Source organism: Saccostrea echinata, unplaced genomic scaffold (genome assembly GCF_033153115.1).
Source record: "Saccostrea echinata isolate AGI-Se365-2 ecotype Australia unplaced genomic scaffold, CSIRO_AGI_Sech_v1 ptg000037l, whole genome shotgun sequence".
Lineage (NCBI taxonomy): Eukaryota > Metazoa > Mollusca > Bivalvia > Ostreida > Ostreidae > Saccostrea > Saccostrea echinata.
The window spans coordinates 2,606,251-2,628,932 of NW_026889786.1; the positions used below are offsets into that span (position 1 = coordinate 2,606,251).

Consider the following 22,682-nt stretch of genomic DNA (forward strand, 5'->3'; position numbering starts at 1 on the left):
GCTTAATCTTTTGTAACTACAACGACTTTTTTAGTTAAACTTTGTGGAAAGTAATTATTTTTTATTACACATCATGTTTCTCAAAGCATTTAATTATTTTGTTTCACATAAAAAATCGCGTATATATAGCGTGTATATCTTTAAATTCTTTTATTTTAACACCATGTCTCACCAGTCGTCACATCAACTCGCGTTTTCAGAGATATTTCAGCGCAATTCTTGATTTGTATTTACGTGATTTATATGACAGTCCATACTGGGACTCAGTTAAATCTTTCCCTGGTGTAATATGTTGAAATTCATGTGAAATTTATTTCCCCTCACAATGCTTTTATATAATTGTTTTCCTCGTTTCTGATACATATGTTTGTATCGCAGAAATTACCACCGGCCAGTATTTTCTGATTAAATAATTAAAAAAAATCATAGACACGTTTACAATAATAAATATTTTATACGTGAATGAAGTACATACCAATAGCAATGTTTTCCTCCACTCTCTGAATGCCACCGCCTGATTGCACGTGAATTATCGGAGGAAAATTTGAGGCAATTGTATTACCTAAATAAATGAGAGTCAAGATGTTATTTATGATTAATGTATAATAATCCATATCTATAACAATTATACGATTGTATTTATAATACATGTATGCAAAATACAATTATTAATTTATTAATTTTTTTCTTTCTCATAAAACATTTCTTATGCAATTTTATTCAGTGTAGTGTACAAGGCATTGTCAGATAAAGAGAATAAAACATTAAAAAATTACCAAACATTACGAGGAGGGCAGCAAAAATTTTTATATTCACTTTCGTCATATTTTATCAATCATAACACGCTGTCCAGTTTAAAACAAAAAGTCTTTATGAAAAGAATTTTTATGCGCGTTTACAAATCAAAGTAAAACGCACAGACAATCAGATAATTTGGCGAAATAATGTCAATGATGTAGGATATAAAGGAATAGAATTGAATGTTTATTTAAATGAAAGAATAGTTCGGTCTCCTTCAAATACAAAATGATAAAATTAAATTGATAACTTTAAACAATAAAATGTCTTTCTTTGGTTGTTAGTACGGGAATTAATGTCGCAGCTGTTGCAGAAAAAATACATAACCCGCGCAAGCGGGTTATGTGAATTTTTTCTGCAATAGCTGCGACGTTAATTCCCGTACTAGCAACCAAAGAAAGACATTTTATTGTTTATATTTATATCTGTATAAATGATCATTTAAAGAGGATTGAGAAGATTATTTTTTGTAAACTATTATTGATATATGTACATCATAGTACATTTCATTGATGGAACAGCCACTGATCAGGAAATCTGTACAGGTGATATGCCTTGTGTTGTTCATGAACTGATAAACGGCAATGATTTACTTTAGAAATAAAGGAAAATATATTCAGTGGATGTAAATATAAGTTCATGACTATCATGATTCTATCATATATTATATATGTAAAGTCTGAACACACACATTTCGTCATAAGATTCGTCATATCTACAAAATTCATAAAAAAATGATGCAGCGAAGATTATTTACAAAGCAAATGCATATAACAAATGTTTACAACTTTGACAAAGTTCTATGTAAACTATGTTGTATGATTACATGGCAAAGCATGTTTGAAGGCTCATTATATCATTACAATTGTATTTTAAAGGAACTTGGATTTAATTTTACAAGTGGTAATCCAACGTATACTCATTGTTCCCTTTCTAAGGAGGAACTTTTTCAAAATTATACGTCAGTTTTGAATATTTTTCTCAAAAACAGATTGAATTGACACATGTACTATACCTACATGTATATTTGATTTCTAAAATCTATTAAAATTCTTAAAAACAGAGATACATTGCAGGTACTATTAAAGTTCTACAGCAGGTTCTAAAGCAGGTTCTACAAAGCCAAAACCATTCATTACTCCTCAAGAAAATATTAAAAGCAGGGAATTTAGAGATTTTTGTGCCTCAAATATCCGAGATGTAGATACTTAAATACTGCAAGGAACTCAGAAAATCTGAAAGCACAAAATTTTATCAAAATCATGTGCATCTGAAAGCACAAAATTTTATCAAAATCAAGTGCATCTTTTTCAACTCTTTATACATCCATTGTCCACGATCAATTGACGACCAGACGCTTTGACATTAGACACCTGCTTTTTCAATAAAAGAAGTTTGAATACCTTATCATTGGTCGTATGTTATTTTTATTTTCTTAAAACATTTTAAAGACAGGTGCTTCGAGGTTGGTTTTAAAATGATGCTTGAGCTTTTCAAGGACAATATCTATTTGGATTTCGGAGTCTAAGTCTTCCAACTACTGTACATGTACATAAATTTAGCGAAATCATTGGGCATTGAGTTGTTTGAGTAGTCATAAATTATAAAAAACATGAAGCCCGCTCTTTCGAGTACACATACAGTAATTGATAGGATTTCTCTGGGTACTAATTTTGCCCCATTATCAGCAGATCTGCTTTTATATTAATATGAAGCAGAGTTTATTCTAAAACTTTTGTATTAAAAACGAAGACTTTTGCTGTGGCCTTTAATTAAACAAGCTGTCACGGTAGCCCAGTCGGTCCGTGAGCGGAAGGTCGTGTGTTCGAATCGACCTTAGTCGATACAAAATAGGTAGCAACTGTTCCTTCGCTAAGCGCACGGCACTTTGGAGTGAACGTTGCGGGTCCGTCGGATGATACCTTAAAAACTGAGGCCCCATCTCACGGTAGGCACGGTAGGCGTTGGCACGATAAAGAACCCTCATTGTTCAATGGCCCTGAGTGCCGAGTAAAGGTCTAAATTTGAAGCCCTTCACCGGTATATGGTGACGTCTCTTTATGAGAGAAAAATTCTCGAACGGGACGTAAAACAATGCACAATCAATCAATCAATTATATATATTTTATAAATTAACACTGTTTATTTCCTTTTCTACGTTGAGTCAATATGCCCTATTGAAATCTAAATAAAAGGCACCATGGGGTTTGGCTCATCTGTTTCATATTTAGATGTTCTTCTAGAGAAAGAAATTGATAGCAAACAGACACCTACTTTTAAATAGAATTGTTGAATATAGAATTTATGAAGTTATCCCGAAAAGCAGAAATTGAAAGTGAAACATCTAAAGTTATGGGCACTTACGAGGGGTTATCAAAAAGTTCTTGGACTACCGCCATAAAATTAAAACCGTTTTAGGTATATCAATGAGTTTTAACAAATAACCACTCACGCTAACTTTCGATTCCTGCCTACATTTTACACCCATTTAATTCAATATAAATGGCAGTTTCGCCATTAAAAATAGATTGAATGCAAAAAAGAGTTCATTTTAATTAATTAATAATTTAAAACCAATGTAAAAAACTTAATTGCTCTTATTTACGACTCTTTTCAAAAGGAGGGTTGAAAATTTTATCCATTGAAATCAGACTCTAAAAATCATTGGAAATGGAAAAATGACCCATAAATCTTTCCGTACGTTTAACTGAAATAAAATTCAACATGAAAGATTGATACATGTAAAAAACCATATTTTATTTTAATCTCATTTGAAATTTAAATGACCATTTTTGCCATTTTTCGTCTGTAGACATATGACGTACCCCCCCCCCCCCCGTGAAAGAACAAAAAGCTTTGGTAGAAATTTGTGAAATAACAATTCATAAAACCCATAAAAAGACATTTTTGTTTCATCGGGGGGATGTTTTAAAAATATATTCCGTTTTCCGTTACCTTTCTTTGTTTTCCCAAATAAGTTATGTTTTATGAAAATTCACATGCAGTATACATATCTCTATAGATATGAAAAATCATTCAAATATATTAAATTTTGAAATTTGACTTGGAGGTAGGCGGCAGAACAATATTATCGTTCGAAGGTTTTTAGTTAGCATCATCTTTTGTATCTATAGAATAAACCATTAATCAAAATTTTTATTTTTTGATAAATTATTAATGTTTTTATAAGCAATGGGATGGCCATGTGGCGCAACCTCGAACATGACATTCTTTTTCATACCTGAGTGTAACGAGAAAAACTCTTGTTGTGAGCATTCGTCATTCTAAATCCCCTTTAATCAAGCATGAGGTATGACACAATTGTTTCCTTACATTTGCAATTTTTAACTCATTCTGTGATTTCTATGAAATTTTATCGCAAATTTTATATGGAGTATCCAAACAATACAGGGCTTGAAAATGACGCCAAAAAAGGGGAGGAGTTTCTTTTTCCAACATTTTTTTTAAAAAGGTTTGTCCCTGGAGAAAGTGGTATAGACCTAAAAAAATATTCATCCATAGTACTTGCTTTTCAATGCCAAAAAAGATTAAGAGAGATGAAAGATGCACAATAAATGTCAATTTGTAGTCAGGGTGTCAAAAGTCAGTCACGTCGAAAAGTGGCGGTGATCATGTATGGTAGATATTAAACACCGTAAAGCAAAATATGCTGGCATGATCAAGTGAGGATCTTTTCCTATGTATAGATCTATTTACAATATTATATGCATTGAAAGCAGCTTTTCATAACATTGTAAAATCATATAAACAAGGCGGGTTTAAGTCTTACTTAACTCCAGGGAATCTCATCAAGATAAGTGTATGAGGTAGAAGAAGTAGACATTGAGAAACTATGACATTGTCGGACGTCCTGAAACTAAACGGCGACAGAGCCGGGTGGTCATATAGACTAATGTTCCTTATAAGTTTTGTAAGCACAGACTACATGGTATTAATTTTATCGCTTCTTGATAACCTCTCGTATTGTGTCACCTGAAATCTCGAAAGGTTGGTTAAGATCGTAAATGCATTGGTATTGCAAAGCAATATTTAAACGATGAATTTTCATTTTGGATGCTGTTGGTCGTATATCAGCACTTGGCCGTGTCGAGAAATAAAACTGATGATTTGTCGGCATGGCAAGGTGCTGTTGTACGACCAACGGCATGCAAAATAATTATTTATTACCTATATATGCATGCTCTACCTGTAATTTTTTCCCTTAATAAAAGTTACTCATCATAAAATTGGCACCTTTTAGAACTTATTAGGACCAGTGACGGAAAATTAAAACCTTTTGACAATCTTGCGAAGAAAGAAGGTGCAAAAATTAATTTCAAACGATTTTCTTTTTTTTCAACAATTTAATAGGATTATACTTTTCGACGAAATTGAGCATAAATAGTGTTCATTAAAGTGTTCCTTATGCATTGAAAGTATATGTAGTTTGTTTATGTTTATATTATCTATAAAAATACTCGTAACGAATCAGTTCCATATTTTGGTTTTTTTTTCGTCTTAAAAAATATTATTTTTGATTTAATTTGTCATAGGTTTTAATTTATAGATAGAATAAATATAGTAAAGGATTTTCAAAATAAATCAAACTATATTTTCAAGCTGTTCATAGTTCACTATGAAGGAGATAAGAGTAGGAAGAAAAAAAAAATCATGAAAACGTGTAACTGTACAGAACAAAACAGTCATAGAATTAAAACACATGCAGGACTGTCGGAATTGATGAATTAAATTAAATTAAGGAAATCGTAGTTTCTTAATTTACTATTTACAAGACAGAAAATTGATGCAAAAATAATGTCTTTGATATTTATGTCCGGTCAGAGAGAGAGAGAGAGAGAGAGAGAGAGAGAGAGAGATCTATTCTTTGACAACCTAACATGAAAGGGTGTGAAGTTATGAGAACTTGTTTTTATCAATAAGTTTTTACTGTTTACCACTATGTGTCGTTTGTAAATAAGTAAGTCCTATTGTTAGCGGGGTATATTTAAAATATTCAGTGATTAGCTTACTTTAAATAGTTCGAGGTTAAAATCATTGCGCAAATAAATACATGAATCAGTCCCACCTTACAAATGAAAAAAAAAGACTGAAGTTTTGCAATGTTTTGCAACAAGAGTAGGTTTTGTATTATCTTGCAACACTTGAGTCTGATAAGGACAATGACCTACTCAAAAGATATTATTTACTATTACTACATGTATTGTCATGTTTAGAATCATATGGAGTCATATTCTGTTCTGAAAATTAATTAAAATAGTTTTAAAAGATATACATGCATTCTACCTATATCTGTATATTCTCATTCATATACATTTTTTAAATAATTGTATAGTGTTACAAAGTACAATTAATACATTCTTGAAAGGTAAGAGTATCTCACTTTATTAATTCTTTTAAAAAAAAAATATACAAAACGTATCATTTTTTTTTATCTTTCCCCTGACTTTATTTCAAACTACTGCAATATCTTTATCTTTTTTTTTTTTAAAATGATAGCCCCTTTAATTGAAAAATACCTTTGTTATACGGGAATTCATGCATTTATATCTATTAGAAACTTATCACTCCTGTTACCGGGGGTCTAGTAGATTTCATCCGCCCTTTTAGGAAAATATTACCGCCCTTGTCAGGTCTAGGTAATTTTATGAAAATGCAGTCTGTGTTGAATATTTTTCATTGAAAGTTGTAAAATTAAAGTTTTATAAATCTGTTTTTGCTTTGAGTACAACAAAAATTTAGAGCATTTTTAAAAAATATGGTATGGAAGAATTCTTATAAGAAACTTTGCAAAGTATATACACCAAGTACAAATTAACTTTATTTTCTTTGTGAAAGTGTTTATTGGTGTGTTTTGCTAACATTTAATATTTAAAACATGCATTAAAAGCTTTTATCAAAGGTGTTATATTTTGCAATGTGCGCCAAATGGAGACTGAGAAAATTATATTCTGGAAGACTATATAAAATAAGTTTCTAAAGCAGGAAGGTTCAAGTCAAGTCTGCTCACAGTCATATGGGTTGATGTAACCAATGTATTAAATGGATAATTTAGAGTTGAGCTGCATTTATATTTACACTGAATGCTTCGAATATCATACACCTATTTACTAGCTATGAAGACAATAGCAAGTTTATTGTTCCCACCGGGACATATGACGCTCCAAAATCGCTTCAAAAACTTATATATGTCTGGAGAAAGTATGTTTTTGAACTAGCTACATATTGTTAGGTCCCTGGTCTGCAAAATTGAGATATACGATATAGAGCTACAGTGTCAACCATAAAACATTAGAGAACACTTTTGATTTGATTTTGTTATTATTTATTGTACGGTATATAAACGGTATAGTTATGCTTTTTATTATTTAATATATCATAAGAAAACATAAGAAAATTAAGAAAAAATATTTTGCTTACTTTTTATGCTGAATAACTACGAATTCTAATATAACACCTTTTGGATAAATAAAGAAAGCCGTAGTCAATTCAGTATGGAAATATTGTGCTAACAATTTATGCTCACCTGGCTTGATGCGTGCGCAATACGCGTATCTCGTCAGAATCAAGTATTTAAATAGAGATCATGGTAAATTTATATGAGCATGCAATAAAACAAATACCATTTTATCTTATGAAACGTATTTATCATGCCATATGTCTGCCCCTTACATGCTGGATAAATTATGTTAACATAATTTAACTTGCATGTTGACAATAATAAGTAATAAACATTATCTTGTATGTGAACATAACTATCTTGCAATTGCCTGTTAACGTAATTTCTCTTGCACGTAAGTGTCAGAAATATGCCACTATAGACAATAGATCACAAAGATGCATGCATGAAAATTTTTTATTAACCTGTCATTTCTTTAAAAAAGTGCTGTGAAATCATATCTATTTTCATCAGTCATGTTTCAGCAAAACTTGTACTGCCCTTTGACTTTTTGCTGAATCCTATAACTTATACTCAGAGATTCTTTGTAAAAACACCACTTTTAATACAATTTTCTGTCAATCTCAAATTATTCATTTATTTGAAATAATTACTTAAATGACATTAGAATATATGCAAAGCCAATCATCAAAAATGATTATTTCCTAGACTAGGTAACGTGGTGTCTTTTACTAAAGCTTATTCATGAGATCAAGAAAAAGAAAACACTTGCCGCTGGCTTCAAATCAACGACGTATTTTCAATTAACAATAGTTACTTCCATTCATATGTCGTCTCGATATATATCCCAGTGAGCTTGAAATAAAAGATACCACAAATTCTGACACACTCGTTTCGTAATTAGATATTTGATCAGAAAAGACGTTATTGGTAATCTAACAACAGAATTTAATGGTAAACATAAAGACTTCAATTTGTCTATCGTCAACTTCCCTTACTTGAGTAGAAATATACCCTTATCATCTGCATTATGTCTCCCAATTAATTCCATTCGTAAGAGTCTGCTCTAGGAACGAACAATTTTTACTTGCAAAAAAGGTTATGGTATCAAGATAGAATTTGCGAAAAGTTGATTTCAAACAAGATTTTAGAAACTAATTTATCATAGACTTGTATGTTATTAGCCTGCCTCGTTCCAATAACTGGTTGTACAAAGCACGTGCTCTTGCATGTCGAATCAAACACAAGACAAAAGCCCCTTATTCAAATGTTTAATGGTATACAGCTACATAAAAAGGGGGAGTTGACAATAGGATTATAGAAGTTATCACGTTATCATAGAGTAGTTGTTTGGTCATTAATGCTTTTTTCTAGTAAAACATCCAAATATACAGCAGATGTGTACATGTCAGAATCGTGTAGTCTTTTTTTTTCGAGTTAAGTGGGATATATCAATCAAGGTATGAATGAAAATAATCAATCAGTTATCAATTGTTATTTGATAAAACGTCATCTATATTTAAATCTTCGAATTGAAGGCCACAGTAGCAGAGAACAAGAATATTCTATTATGTAGAAGTTTTTGAATATTTTCTGCTTCATAAAAAATTAAAAAAAAAGGTCTGATAATAATTAAGCTGTTAAAAAAATAAACACTTCAAGGATGAAATTTTATTTGAAAATGAGTATTTCTCATCGTGAATGGTTTTCAGAGAATGGTTATCCAAATATATCAAGTAAACTGGATTGGTCGACAAAATGAAAAGAAACTTCCAAATATTTGTCGACACCGATACATGGTTCCCTAAAATGCTGTTTTCAGCAGTCAGTCTTAGGATCTGCTTGGTCTGTGGAGGAGTGTGACTGACATTTAAGAGAACCAAGATTGTTTGAAGGACAGATGTCATTAGTGAGTCTTCCATATACGGCAGAGAGAATTCGGATTAGCTACCATACTTCACAATGAATGTAACCCTTTTGCCCTTCACACAATACAAATGCTTACCCTTAAAGACACGTTTTACGAGGGTCGTTAAAAAATTCCTCGGACTTATTGCACAGAAAAAGTATTTGACAACAAATTCATGCACAAAGTCACAAATAATATTAAAGAATCTTTACTGATATGGTCATCAAAATTCCACACCAAAATTCTGTAAATTGATCTCAATTTTGGGTGATTTGACAGCACATATCACGAAGTCACGGTGCAGTAAAATCTTTAACGTTACGGTCACGTCTAAACTCCTGTTTGCTATTTGGAGACAGATGTCGGAAATACCCTAGTTTACTACACATTTCATCATGTATATTTTGGAGCATTACACAAAACTTGATAAAAGTGCGCTGCTCCGTCAAATCACGAGACATGTTGTAGACGTTTTCATACGAATTACATAGGAGAAAAATCAATATGTTTCTATTAGTATTTCAAATATAATATCAGAAATTTAAATACATTATAAAAGAAAAATAAAAAGATACCTTTGAGAAAATTGTAAAATAAAGAAATTAAATGAGCAATAATTTAGATTCCTCACGTTTGTTTTTTCCAAATTTTTAGCGATGCTCCGTACATCACTATCAGTGATATCAAAACGACATTTATATTAGGAGAAATTATGTAAAACACAATTAAAAAAATATTTTTATCTTTAAGAAATATGTTTCTGTAAAATTTCTTTACTATTTGAGAGTAAATAAAAGTATAGTCCGCGTAATTTATGAACGACCCTCGTAGATTTATATAAATCATTGGCGTACACGTATTTCAGTTCTATCAAAAAATATTATAAGGCAAATTTGATTGTTCAAAAACATTAAGAATTTAAAGAGAAAAATACAAAGAAATATAATTTACCTGAATAAGCGCTCCCGTAATGTGTGGGTTTCACCGATGTCGTTGTACTTGAGATATTACAATTACCCGATGTGGAAGAGTGCAGTTGTACCTATTTAATCAAAGCTTTCTGTCTGGTTACAACGTTCAAAAATATCATTCAATATATGAAGGAATTCTTTTATATACTAAGTTGTATACTTCGCAACACCTAACGATTTTTGCTGGTATTAAAAATTTCATTAGAACAGCTTCATTAGTACTTAAATTTCTTAAATTGCAACTACCTAATAAATTGCTAGACTTAAACATTTGTACAGTCAAACAATAGGTATTAATACTCACTACCTATCTCTAATATAAAGACATGTTTCAATTCTTGTAAATTTCATTTTTAACAACCGTTCTTGCAGCTTCAGATAGTAATTTTTTGTGATCGTTATAGTTGAAAACAGAATATGTCAAGTTTATCTTTGTTTCTTTATATTATGAATTCAGATTGCAATAAACCTAGAGAGTGATGAAATTTTGAACCTGTAAAAAAGCTGTAATAGACACAGCTGAAGTCAGACTTGGAGAACCATGGTCATGCGCAGTAACCTCTAGTTCCAGTCTTCCATTAGGGATCAAGGATAACTGGTCACGTGTCAGAGGGTTAACGATCCGGATAGACCCAGTAGTACTGTTAATGGTAAAATGTCTGTCTAAGGTGTCTGGTCGAGGAAGAAGAGTGAACGTAATCAAACTGTTAGCTGTGCGAGGTTCATCGTAATCAACTGCCTATAATTATAAGAAATCAAAGCAAGTAAGCTTACTGTTTACATTACATGCAGTCAGGTAACTACATATCTTTAAAGAAATATAATTATGTTTAAGTTACAGAAAATATTTAATTGTGTGTCATTGCTTCAAATGTGGAATTTGAAACTAAACATTGTCGTATAGAATTCCTGGATCCGCCTTTTTGCATTTTTGCTTGTAATATTTTAGCTTTTGAAGAGTTTATTAAAGACAATACATTTGACAATAATATAAGTAAGCAGTAGTAATAAACAGCTGTCAAAGTCAAAGCTGTTTATGGCGGCATTCCATCGTAACATGTTGCGAGACGAATGAAAAGAACAAACTTTAAATACTCATCATCCTTGTTCTAGTGCATATAAACCCTGAAATATCTGTACACATTTCATGTTCACTTAGATTATTCATGGACAGAGAAATACAATAAAACTACACGTCGCCCCTGATGCGCAGTGGCTAAAGCGTTTGTTCTACATCTAGAATCGCTGAGTAAAAGGAGTTAGTATTTACGTCATGGGTTTGAATCACACTGTGGGAAGTAAAGACCGGTCCTTCGATAAGATGAGATTGTTAAAATCGAGATCTTGTGTCGCAGTAGGTGATGGTACAAAATGAAAGAATCCCTCACTGCTCAAAGATCATGATTGTCGAGTACAGGTCTAAATTTGCAGCACTGCACCGGCATTGTGGTGTCTCAATATTAGTGAAAAATTCTCGATGGAACGTTAAACAGGCAAACATGAAAATGAAATGATACCCCCTTCCTGAACATTTTGCCAGAGGTAAAAATATATGGATAAAAAGTCAAATAATTCATTGCTCGTTTGTCATAACATTTTGAGTTGTAAGAATCTGTCGATATACCAAAATTATTGATCATATGACCTACATGTACAGTGAAGTTATTCATTCCTGATATTAATGAAGAATTTTCCGAAATCCAAAATTCATATTTTGGCTGTAAAAACATCGGACTGTTATCGTTTACATCCATGAGTGTTATTTTTACAGGAGCAGACGACACCTTTCCCCCACCATCTCTTGCTTCAACCGACATATAATAAACTATCTGTCTTTCCCTGTCCAAGCAACTGTTGTTACATGCCACTGATATTTCTCCAGTCGTAGAGTTGATGCTGAACCTAGAAATAACATAATATTGATCCCATGTTTGGTGAAATGTTTTTAAAAAATACTGCATAGGGGTTGAGTGCTAATTATGTGCCACCAATCATTATTTCTAAGCTAAATAATTTACTACAATGAACAATTAGAGGCCATGTCATATATTTTGTTAACAAATAAATGTTTTTTTTAAATTTTAGCAGTATAAAGAAATTCACTTTTATAAGGATACCCACTTCCGCCTAACTCGGGATTGAACTGTCGACCTACAGATGATGTCTCCTAGCAGTAAGGAAACAGTGCGCTAGACCGCTCGACCATCTAGGCAAGTTAAAAACTTGCTTTCGACGCCGATGGAATTTTCGCGCAACTGTCGTACACTACACGGTCAATGAGAATGGAAGTGAGATATAGTAATTTCAACATTAGTTTTATTAGAGCATCGTTACCGATACACATTGTAATAAAATTAATTGTTCCTGTATTGCTAGGAGACAGATTCCGTAGGTCGAGAGTTCAACCTCGGGTTTGGGCGAAAGTGGGTATCCTTTAAAAATTGAATTTCTTTGTGCTTTTTTAGATTCATATTTCTTCACTTAGGGCTGTTATGTTAGTTTAAGAGTTGTTGTAAAATGTGCTTTGATGACTGAGCGGTCTATATAGCGCACTGTTCATGCACTGCTAAGAGACAGATTCCGTAGGTCGAGAGTTCAATCCCGGGTTGGGGAGGAAGTGGGTGTCCATATAAAAGTGAATTTCTTTGTGCTTTCTATATTAATATTTCTTCACTTAGGGCAGTTAAGAGTTATAAAATGTGCTTTATAAATAAAACTAATTTCATTGCAATGTGTATCGGTAACAATCCTCTAATAAAACTATTGTCTAAATAACTGTATCTCACTTCCATTCTCAATGACTTTGTAGTGTAGGGAAGGGCCGCGAGAATTCCATCGGCGTCTCACGCAAGTTTGTTTTAACTTGCCTAGATGGTCGAGCGGTCTAGCGCACTACAATACATAGGAAAATGCTAAAAAAAGAAATTAATTGTCCTCCAGAACTCATCAATATTTCCTAGGAATGATCAATAATCAGATTAAACATCTCTCAGGTGTCAATAGAAAACTTTACCTGTTGCTTCCTTGCAGACGGTATGTAATTTCGGAATATTTCCCAGAATCGGCATCTGTTGCCTGTCAATTAACAAGTCTTTTTAAAGTAAAACATGATTGAAAAGCAATTTACAATGACATTACACGTTTAATTGTATATATCTATAAAGCATGTGATTTTTTTCCTTACATTTTACCCTCCCAAAAGAATAACTTAATTTTAATTGAATCATTTAGAGCAGATAGTTCAGATTTCTTTTTGTAATCTTTTTATTCAGAATATGTTTTAGATATTTTTCGGAAACATTGTTGAACGTTGAATTCATTGAACATTTATTTTACCAAAATCAACAGATTTGAAACATTTAATTTTTGGACTTTCATCTATAAAAGAAACTTGATCATTTACATTTGTATTAAATTACTTTGTTGCAAACTCAAACATATACAGCATTTTCCCTGGAATTTTTGTCATTTTTGAAAAATAGCATAGAGATTTAAAAAAGTAAATCGCATTCGTTGCTTTGTAATGATAATTTTAATATACATGTATGTACTTGAGTACTTAAAACTTACCTTTATCTCTGTGACTGTTGTGTTGAAAGAGCTGTTTTCAGGAAGAGTGAAGTTTTCCAATGTGTTTTTGAAAATAGGATCGTTATCGTTGGTGTCGTTGATTGTAACGTGTACGGTACAGACACTGAACATACTTGAATCTTTCTTGTCCTCTGCCTTTATCTTAGTTACGAATCAACAATATGTATATTATCAAACTTAAACTATGTTGTTTTCATGTCTTCAACTTAAAATCTAAGATAAAGAAAAAAAAAACAAAACAAATGATGCATGTATATTTGCTAGAGTGTTCCAAGGAACGCTTGTGTCGCCTACTTTATAGCATTATTAAAGAAGTAAATACTTTTTATAATGATCAGCTATTTATTTGTTACAATTATCATAGTTCATGCATATGTCTTAAAAATCCACGGATGGTAAGTCAGAAGTATGCCCCCCTCAAGCTTAAATGACTTATAAACTATCTGAAATAACCATTTATCACTATATAATGTGCTTTATCCAACAATTTTCCAAAAGAGATTTCAGCCTTTCTTCACTGTATTGTCAGTCTACAACCACCCGTTTTGGTATACCGTTCTTGATTTATCTTCGTGATATTTAAATTTCAGTTTGTGTGGTAACTTTATATCAAATATTTTCAAATTAAAGTGCAGTGTTATAAGATCATAAACATAAGATAAAATTGCTAATTATCAAAGCATTGTCGCTGAATATTAAAACGACATAAGTTAAATTAACTGTCGGAGTGACAAGCATATTTTACAAAGTATGTCAAAGGATTTGTAATGCTGGTATTTTTCATAATATTTTATTACAAACTATGCACATGCTAAATATAATAAACATACCTTTAATTTGTCAAACAAATATGCTGTTTAGTACACCACGTTAAATTAGATAACGTAAGTTTTAAATACTTACTATTAAATTAATTTTTGAGTGTTTTTCATAATCAAACTTAAACTTATTCGTCAAAAGAAGCAGAAAAGTCCCCTCAGAGGACACCAAACTAGGTAAAGCCACAACATCATTGAATTGTATATTACTGTCGTTCATGTAAACGTGGAGTTTGATATCATTGCTTCCCATCTGCAATTAAAGAAAAAAATTATTTTGTGTTACACGTCCCTGAAATAGTCAAAATGTAGTAGGCTTGTGCAGCAAGAGGATGTTTTGTGTACAACATACAGTAAAAAGCCCGACTCCAAATTTTGCCCAGAGTTTAGATGCCTCATTATTCGAATTTCTCTCCAAAGTGATTTTAAATACTAGCACATGTATAATGACTGATCTTTAAAAAAAATAAGGTAAAATCTATTATGAAACGATAGGACTGAAATATTTAGTAAAATATGTAATTAAAAATATGTAAGCTTTGATGTTTTTCTATCTGATTAATTTCTGGGTGTAACACGCCATTTGATTGGATCGAAAATTATCATACAACTTTCTTATCTAAGTCGCAATGGCTTAGGTGGAAAAAGAATCAATCCATCTGACGTTACATTTGATATATTTTTTTTCAATTTGAAGACATATTCGATGAAAAACTGTGAATTTTTACACTGCATTATAGAAAATTAAATTATAAGAAATAAAATTAAAAAAAAACTACGTAAGTTTCACTTGTATAAGCTTGGTTGGAACAGTTTTAAAAAAAAAATTTTTTAATTATCTGCTTTGCCGTTTATAAATTGTAAACTGTACCGGCCAGGTAATACAGTATAACTTGGGTAGCTATGAAATTCATTCATTACATAGAGTGTATAGAAAAAAATCCTGGCTTACAGAGGAAAATCAGTTTGTACTGTAAATACCCACATTTGTGTTGTGACGTCGCAGAAAATTTTTCTATCGATTCGTTCTAAATGGCATCAAAGATACGTATATATACCGACTTTAAGATTATTTTCATATTAAATTAACAGTAAAAACAATATGTTTGAAAAAAATTGGTGGGTTAGCCACCGTTGCATCCCCTTATGATACGTGACTACATGCATTTACATGTTACGATAAAGTATTGGCAAAGTGTAGTTACTTATATTGATAGATATTTGTAGATATTGGTAAATAGCCTACATGTAGATATTTTCCAAATCTTGTGCAGAAATAAAGCTTTCATATATTTAATCTATTTCATTAAAATTCATTTCATAAACAAAATAATTTACATTGATCATGCATTAAAAAGAAAAAAACCTTGAAAAAAATTATCATATCCCTTCTTTATTACCTGGTCAATATCTTTAACATAAAGTCCATCCCCAGATATTGTTATAGGGATATCCGTCATGTTTTCTTTTACAGAGCCATAATAAGTTGATTGATTAAATATTGGTCGGTTGTCATTCACATCTTCTATGGTGATGGTGAATGGTTTAACTGTCTCTGTCAGATAGCTGGGTTTATCTGTAACCTCTGAGGCCTGCAAAACAAGAACAAAAAACAACAACAGACAAACAAACAAATTAACCAGAATTTTCACTATACTGAGGAGAAATTTTGATCATTTACTCTTTTAATATGTGAACTACATACTTACTTTCACATTCACAGTGCAGACTCCACGTAACTGTTTTATAGGTCCACCATCCCTGTCCATTGTCTTATTAATTGTGATATTACCAGTGTTTCGATCCACAGAAAGAAATTGTGAGCAATATTCTGTACCTGGGATATCAGCACATAAATTTACACTTTTTTCATTTATGGTGCCATAAACCATATAAGAAGAAATTTTAGCTAGGATTCAATTAAGCGTTTTAAGCTAAAAATTTATTCAGCATTAGAAGTTACCGGTATTTTTCTTTGCACCATAAAATCGCTAGAATTAGTTCTCGATAAAATTAAATACTGATTTTTTAAGAACATGCATATCCCTAAATTTGCGTCTCGCTAAAAATTCTACTAAAACAGAATTATTAAAGCTTATTTTGATACAGAACGTTCACTTATTCAAAAAATAAAATATTTTGTTCTTGCGAGAAATAATGGTTGCAACTATTGTCAAAAAATGAAACCCGTGTAAGTGAATCCTGTAAAAACAAATTCTGCAATGCTTAGAATCGGGTTTCCGCATTAACAAAGGCAAACAATTTTTTTTTGTTTATTATGTCTTTATAAACAAATAAACAATGTAATGTTCGTGAATAAAATGTATTATAATTAATATGTTTATTACGGTATGTTTAATTGATGGGAGGGCCTTTTGTTAAAGAAATCTTTCTTACAGATGGCATTGAAAAACTGTGTCTGACTACTTCACAATTCATAGATTGTTTAAGAGAAGTGGTTTTCATAAGAAATAAAAGGAGAACATATTCAGTGGTTGTTCATATTCTGCTATTGTCGAATATTGATTGTTTGATAATGCTTTAGAGAAATTTAGGTCATGTGACTTTGCAATACCTGAAGAAAAACTGTAAGTTATATCATTTGGTATACCAGTGTCCCCATCAACAGCCAAAACTCTGAAAATAGTTGTCCCTTTAAAGATAAAAAAAGAAAGATTATCATCAATTGTTTAAGAGTCGAACAATTCTACAGCTTGTCAAGGAGATCTTTAGGACTTAAATTAACACTTAATTTTGAATTATTATCAATGAACTCTTTCTAAGAATGATAGGCTTGACCACATGAAAATATACTGGTAATTCTCTCAACATAACTTTTAGCAAAATTCGTCCTTGGTTGCTATAATGGTTGCACATTTTTTATGTCAATGTTGATAAAAGAAATACTTGATGGTTTGAATTTTTTAAGATTTACCACAGAATAGTTTTCTTTAATTGTTGTCATGTATGGTAATCCCTGGAAAATGGGTGGTGTGTCCTGAACATCTAATATAATAATCAATAAGTCTGCCGTACTTGTAAGTGAAGGATTGCCGCCATCCTAACGAAGATACACTAAAATGTTTATCGTGTTTCAATAAAGATTCCTTAGGTAACCAATATTAAATACTATGTTTCCCTTTATCTCTGGATGGAAGATTTGATTGATTTTATGATGTTTAACGTCCAATTCGAGAAATGTTTACTCATATAGAAACATTCTATGGATAGAAGCCAAGACCAATAACAGAAAACGATGAAAAATTATACGTAAACGAGAAATTCATCATTCTGTCCAAGGAAATGCATGTAATGTTATCCAGACACAATTACAAAATATATCAGATGTGTAAAACATGTCATTTGAATACTTTTTGCTCAATGATTTTAAAAATGGAAAGAAATGACATTTCATTGCTACTTCATGGCCGTAGGAACCGGGGGGGGGGGGTGGCACTGGGGGGTGCCCCCCCCCCCAATAATTTTACCGATATATAGATTACCATAGTAAACATGGATACCATATGTTTGTGCCCCCTCAATAAAAACGTCTTATGACTTTTTTTTTCTTTTTGCTTGTCAGGAAATTTTTGGTAGTACCCCCTAAACTGTCAACTGGAAATGTATGGCTGTGCCCCCCAAACTGAAATTGCTTCCTACGGGCCTGTACTTTAAAAGTATTACAAACAGTTATGAATTCTTTTGTCAACTTTGGCGGAAAGCAGCTTCCACTAATTCAAAACAACACTAAATGAATTACACATAAACAATTTAATAAGAATAATATAAAAACGATAAATCAAATCTACGCTAACTTATAAAAAAATCAATTTCCGCCAAATATACGACACGAAGAATAAAATCATTTTCAGTATGTTTCATATTCCGAGTTTGGTGTGTGTAGCAATATGTTGGTTCCAAAAAGAATAGTGGCCTTTTTTCGCTGGGTTTACCCATCGCTGAGTTTAAGCATACTTTCCATTTCTATTACATGTATATTAAGAAAAGTAAATGCATATCACTGCATGTATTCAATGCGCAAGGAATAACTTGCATTTGTATGTGTATTTGCGTACTGTATCGCATTGTTGAAGAAGCACCTTAAAACTTATTTATAACTATTTTTGGAAGATGCGAGTTTGAAATGTGTTCTCAGTAAATTAAGATGCAGGGAATACCATATTCTATCGTACATTTTACCGCGCTTTAAAACATTCTATGTCAAAAGCAGTTTTCTATGCATTGCTCCTAACCAAAATTATGAATAAATGTATGTTAAATTCAACATCACAGAAAAAAAATTTGACAAAGCAAATAAAGTTTGTTAATCTCTTAAAATAAGCGGAAAGAAGACAAAAAAAAAAAAAAAGAAAAAAGAAAAAAAAATCCTTAACTGAAGTCATTCAAGCATACAGTGTACCAATTAAATTGTCAACGAGTTATTCAAGTTTTTAAAGCAAATAGGAAGGTTGGTTTTGGCTATTTCATTTACCTTGGCAATCAGTGTATACTGATAAAAGGTTAATTTCTCATAATCAAGGCTTTGATTTAGGATGACTTGTCCATTTAGTGGATCCATGATGAATGTTTTTCCATATAGCGCAGATGCCTTAAAAATGAAAATGGGATTTTTTTTAGAAATCCTTTTGAGTCAACCAAAATATGGTTGTATGTATGTATAACTGCATTTATAAAAATGGACTATTTTTTTTATATTATACTTTCATGTAAATTAGTTGAATCTGATTCGTCGAAATAATTTTGTCAAAACACATAATTACCCTCCTAATGATGGGACCACGCCCTCCAGTGTAGCAACATTCAACATTGCTTGACGAAGAGTGATATTCCAAAAAAATATTAACTGCACAGAATTCATGCGCGCACGATTCAGTGTTATATTTATTTGTATTAAACATTCAGTATAATGTAATAAATACAACATGTAGTTGAAAATTTTCATCCCTCGAAAACCATTGTCATCCTCGGTTGCGCCTCGAGTGACAATGGTTTTCTTGGGTTGAATATTTTCAAAGTTACCCTCAACTACATGCATTCTTCATATGATAATGAATAAATGATCCTAACTATAAAAGAGAGGTAAATATATTTTTTAAAATTCAATTTATGCCTTCAATGGAAGATAATCATTAGAAGAATCTTTAATTTTCTTTTAATTTGAAATGAATTTTTAGGATAATTCTAAGCAAAGTATTTACTTACTTGGCCGGCAGACTGTAGACGACAAAAAAGCATGTTAATTATTGTTATCTTAGTAATCACTCAAAAAAGTTTTCTTATTTATTAGCAACCCCCCCCCCCCCAAAAAAAAAAAACAAACAAAAAAAAAAAAAAAAACAAACAAAAAACAAAAACAAAAAACCACACACACATTTTTTATAAGACTATAGAGATAATAACCTTCATATCATAGGACACGGATCCTCCGGTTCCATTGTCAGGGTCGGTAGCAGAGATGAAGATGTTGATGGGAACAGTTAAGTCATGATCCTAATTAAAAGACGTGGCATTTATTTGGGAAAGGTTATGTTGTAGCTTAAATAATGAATAGCTAGGAAATGTTGTATACAAGTATCAATAAATTATACATAATATACTTGTATAACAGAATCTACCTCTGGAACGTTGATACGGTACGCTGGTTGTGAGAATATTGGAGCAACATCATTTACGTCATTCACAAAAAGGGTTACCTCTAAGGCAGACTACAAAGTTTAAATTGGTTTTCATACACAAAATAATCAAAATCTTTCAACAATTGTATTTCTGTGCTAGCAAAGAAATACAACTGTTAAAAGATTTTGCCTGTAACTGCGAACAAGATCTTACCGAAGGAGCACCCTTTTCGCTGCTAGTGGCAATGAATCTTAACAGATGTTGTGATTGTGTCTGAAAAAAAATTCAATAGTTCAGACTTATTGCTGTATTACAGCTTTTCCATGTTATCTTGGATTAAGAAAATGTGTTAAACATTTAAAACTACCTCTTTCAATAGAAAATATTTAATTAAAATGCTTTTTTTGGCTATTAGTTCGGGAATTAATGTAGCAGCTGTTGCAGAAAAAATGCATAACCCTGCGTTTTTCTCCAATTGCTGCAACGTTAATTTCTGAACTAACAAACAAAGAAAAACATTTTATTATTTATATTTATATCTGTACAAATAGTAATTTATAATAGAATTAAGTAGATGATATTTTGTATTATTGATAAATACGTTATTGTACATTTCATTGATGGAACTGCCACTGCTCACGAAATCCGTAGTGGTGTTTAGTGTCTGATAAACCGTACTGGTTTTCTTAAGAAATAAAGGACATAATATTCAGTGGATGTAAATATGCATTGAATTCTTATTTTTGGATGTCGCCGTTCATATAACAGCACATGGCCGTGCCGATAAATTGAATACCGCACATTAACATCAATGTTTATATTTACATTCTCTAATTTTCCCTCTTCGGAATATTTTATTTTCCTTATTCTTTCTTTATGAATTTATTTTTCAGAAAAGGTGTGCTTAATAGAACGTAAGAGCCGTTGAGCGTGGAAAGTGAGCCGTTGTGACATGGAGACTTAAAATAACGCTAATAAATATTCCAAGGGGAGAAATGAAAAATTAAAATTAAATTTGTTATATTTTTATGTTTATTTAATAGGGTATTTGTTTTTAATTAAATTGAGCCAAAACAATAGACATTTTAGTATTCTAGAGATAATGTATATAATTTCTACTATGTACTTTACCGCACAATGACAATGTTTCGTGTGTGTTATATAGGTAGGGTATTGAATGTTGCAGATTTCCAATGGATTTTATAAAGAAAATTGCACCAAATGTAAAAATATAATTTTGAAATTGACTTCAATATTTTTTCCAGTTTTTTGATATAATTTTTGATAACTATATGTATTACATGATTACCACGTACAGTTAAAACAAGTTAAATGCTAATTATGGGAAGAAAACACTTCACATTAAACTTATCAGGAATACCATTCTTCAAATCATACGCTAAATATTTAGAAAAAATGTACGACACATACAAATTTACAACCTCTCTATCTAATTCTTTTTCAGAAAAACTGCCCAGGTATCACTACGTGTTTGATTGATTGTAACGATGTCACTGGTTTCTCCTGCTGCTTTAACCGTGACAGTTCCACCATTTCTGTCTTGTGCTGTGATACTGAAAAGCTTCGTACCTGTCGGTTATAATTGATGAACCTCTTTTTAAGTAGAAAATGCTTTTTTCTAAACATGTCTTTCATATATTTTAGAATTCTAATATCAAATTAAAATGGTATAGGAATCAAAATTTGTATGTACATACCGGTATTCAAATATATACTCCGTGCGATTCGAACCGAATTTTTACCCACAAGAGGATGTTTTTGTAAACTTGGATTAGATTTATATGATTTCATATGAGGATGTTGCCTTCTAAAATTATTTTATACCCAGTGTTACAGGAATTAAATCTTATATTAACCGATGAAAGGTTTTGTGTTTCAAATTGCAGACTACATGTAATGCTTCATGGAGGTATTATTAAATGCATGTGATTTGAATGAATTTATGTTATACTTTTTCTTTAAGAAAGAATGAATTAATACTTTTACAACTAAACTGACAGATGCCGACTCTGTTTTGGTTGATTGATTGATTGATTGATTGTTTATTGTTTAACGCCGACTCAGCAATATTTCAGCCATATTCCGGCGGATATGTTTTGGTAATGAACAACCAAATCCGATTATGTTAGCATGATAACAGACCCCCCCCCCCCCCCAAAAAAAAATCCTTTTCATTTTTCTACATGCTTTTGATTATACATTGGATACATTTGAATGATGATTAATCCTTATTGACAATGCTCGAGGTGGGAGTAAATCATCTTAAATTCTTTTATTTTAACACCATGTCTCACCAGTCATCACATCAACTCGCGTTTTCAGAGATATTTTAGTTGCCATTCTTGAATTTATATTTACGTAAATTATATGACAGTCAATTCTGGGACTCAATTAAATCTTTCCCTGGTTTAAATTTTGAAATTCATGTGACATTTCTTGTCCCTTACAAAGCTTTTATAATATTTTATTCCACGTTTCTGATAGATTCCCCTCTTCATAATAGATGATTCTAAGTTTGT

General features: G+C 31.5%; 1 protein-coding gene across 1 annotated transcript; it reads right to left on the minus strand.

Moving 5' to 3' along the window:
• Nucleotides 1–452: 452 nt before the first annotated feature.
• LOC133200098 (cadherin-related family member 2-like) lies at nucleotides 453–21,696 on the minus strand. The gene is made up of 17 exons (XM_061335834.1): nucleotides 21,631–21,696; nucleotides 20,356–20,415; nucleotides 20,142–20,231; nucleotides 19,927–20,016; nucleotides 19,729–19,740; nucleotides 18,998–19,114; nucleotides 17,413–17,566; nucleotides 17,081–17,158; nucleotides 16,215–16,342; nucleotides 15,906–16,097; nucleotides 14,591–14,758; nucleotides 13,667–13,828; nucleotides 13,110–13,171; nucleotides 11,746–11,998; nucleotides 10,590–10,835; nucleotides 10,077–10,167; nucleotides 453–562 (listed from the first exon to the last, which is right to left on the minus strand). The coding sequence occupies exons 1-17, from the start codon at nucleotides 21,694–21,696 to the stop codon at nucleotides 453–455; spliced, it is 2,079 nt and encodes a 692-aa protein (XP_061191818.1).
• Nucleotides 21,697–22,682: the final 986 nt, after the last annotated feature.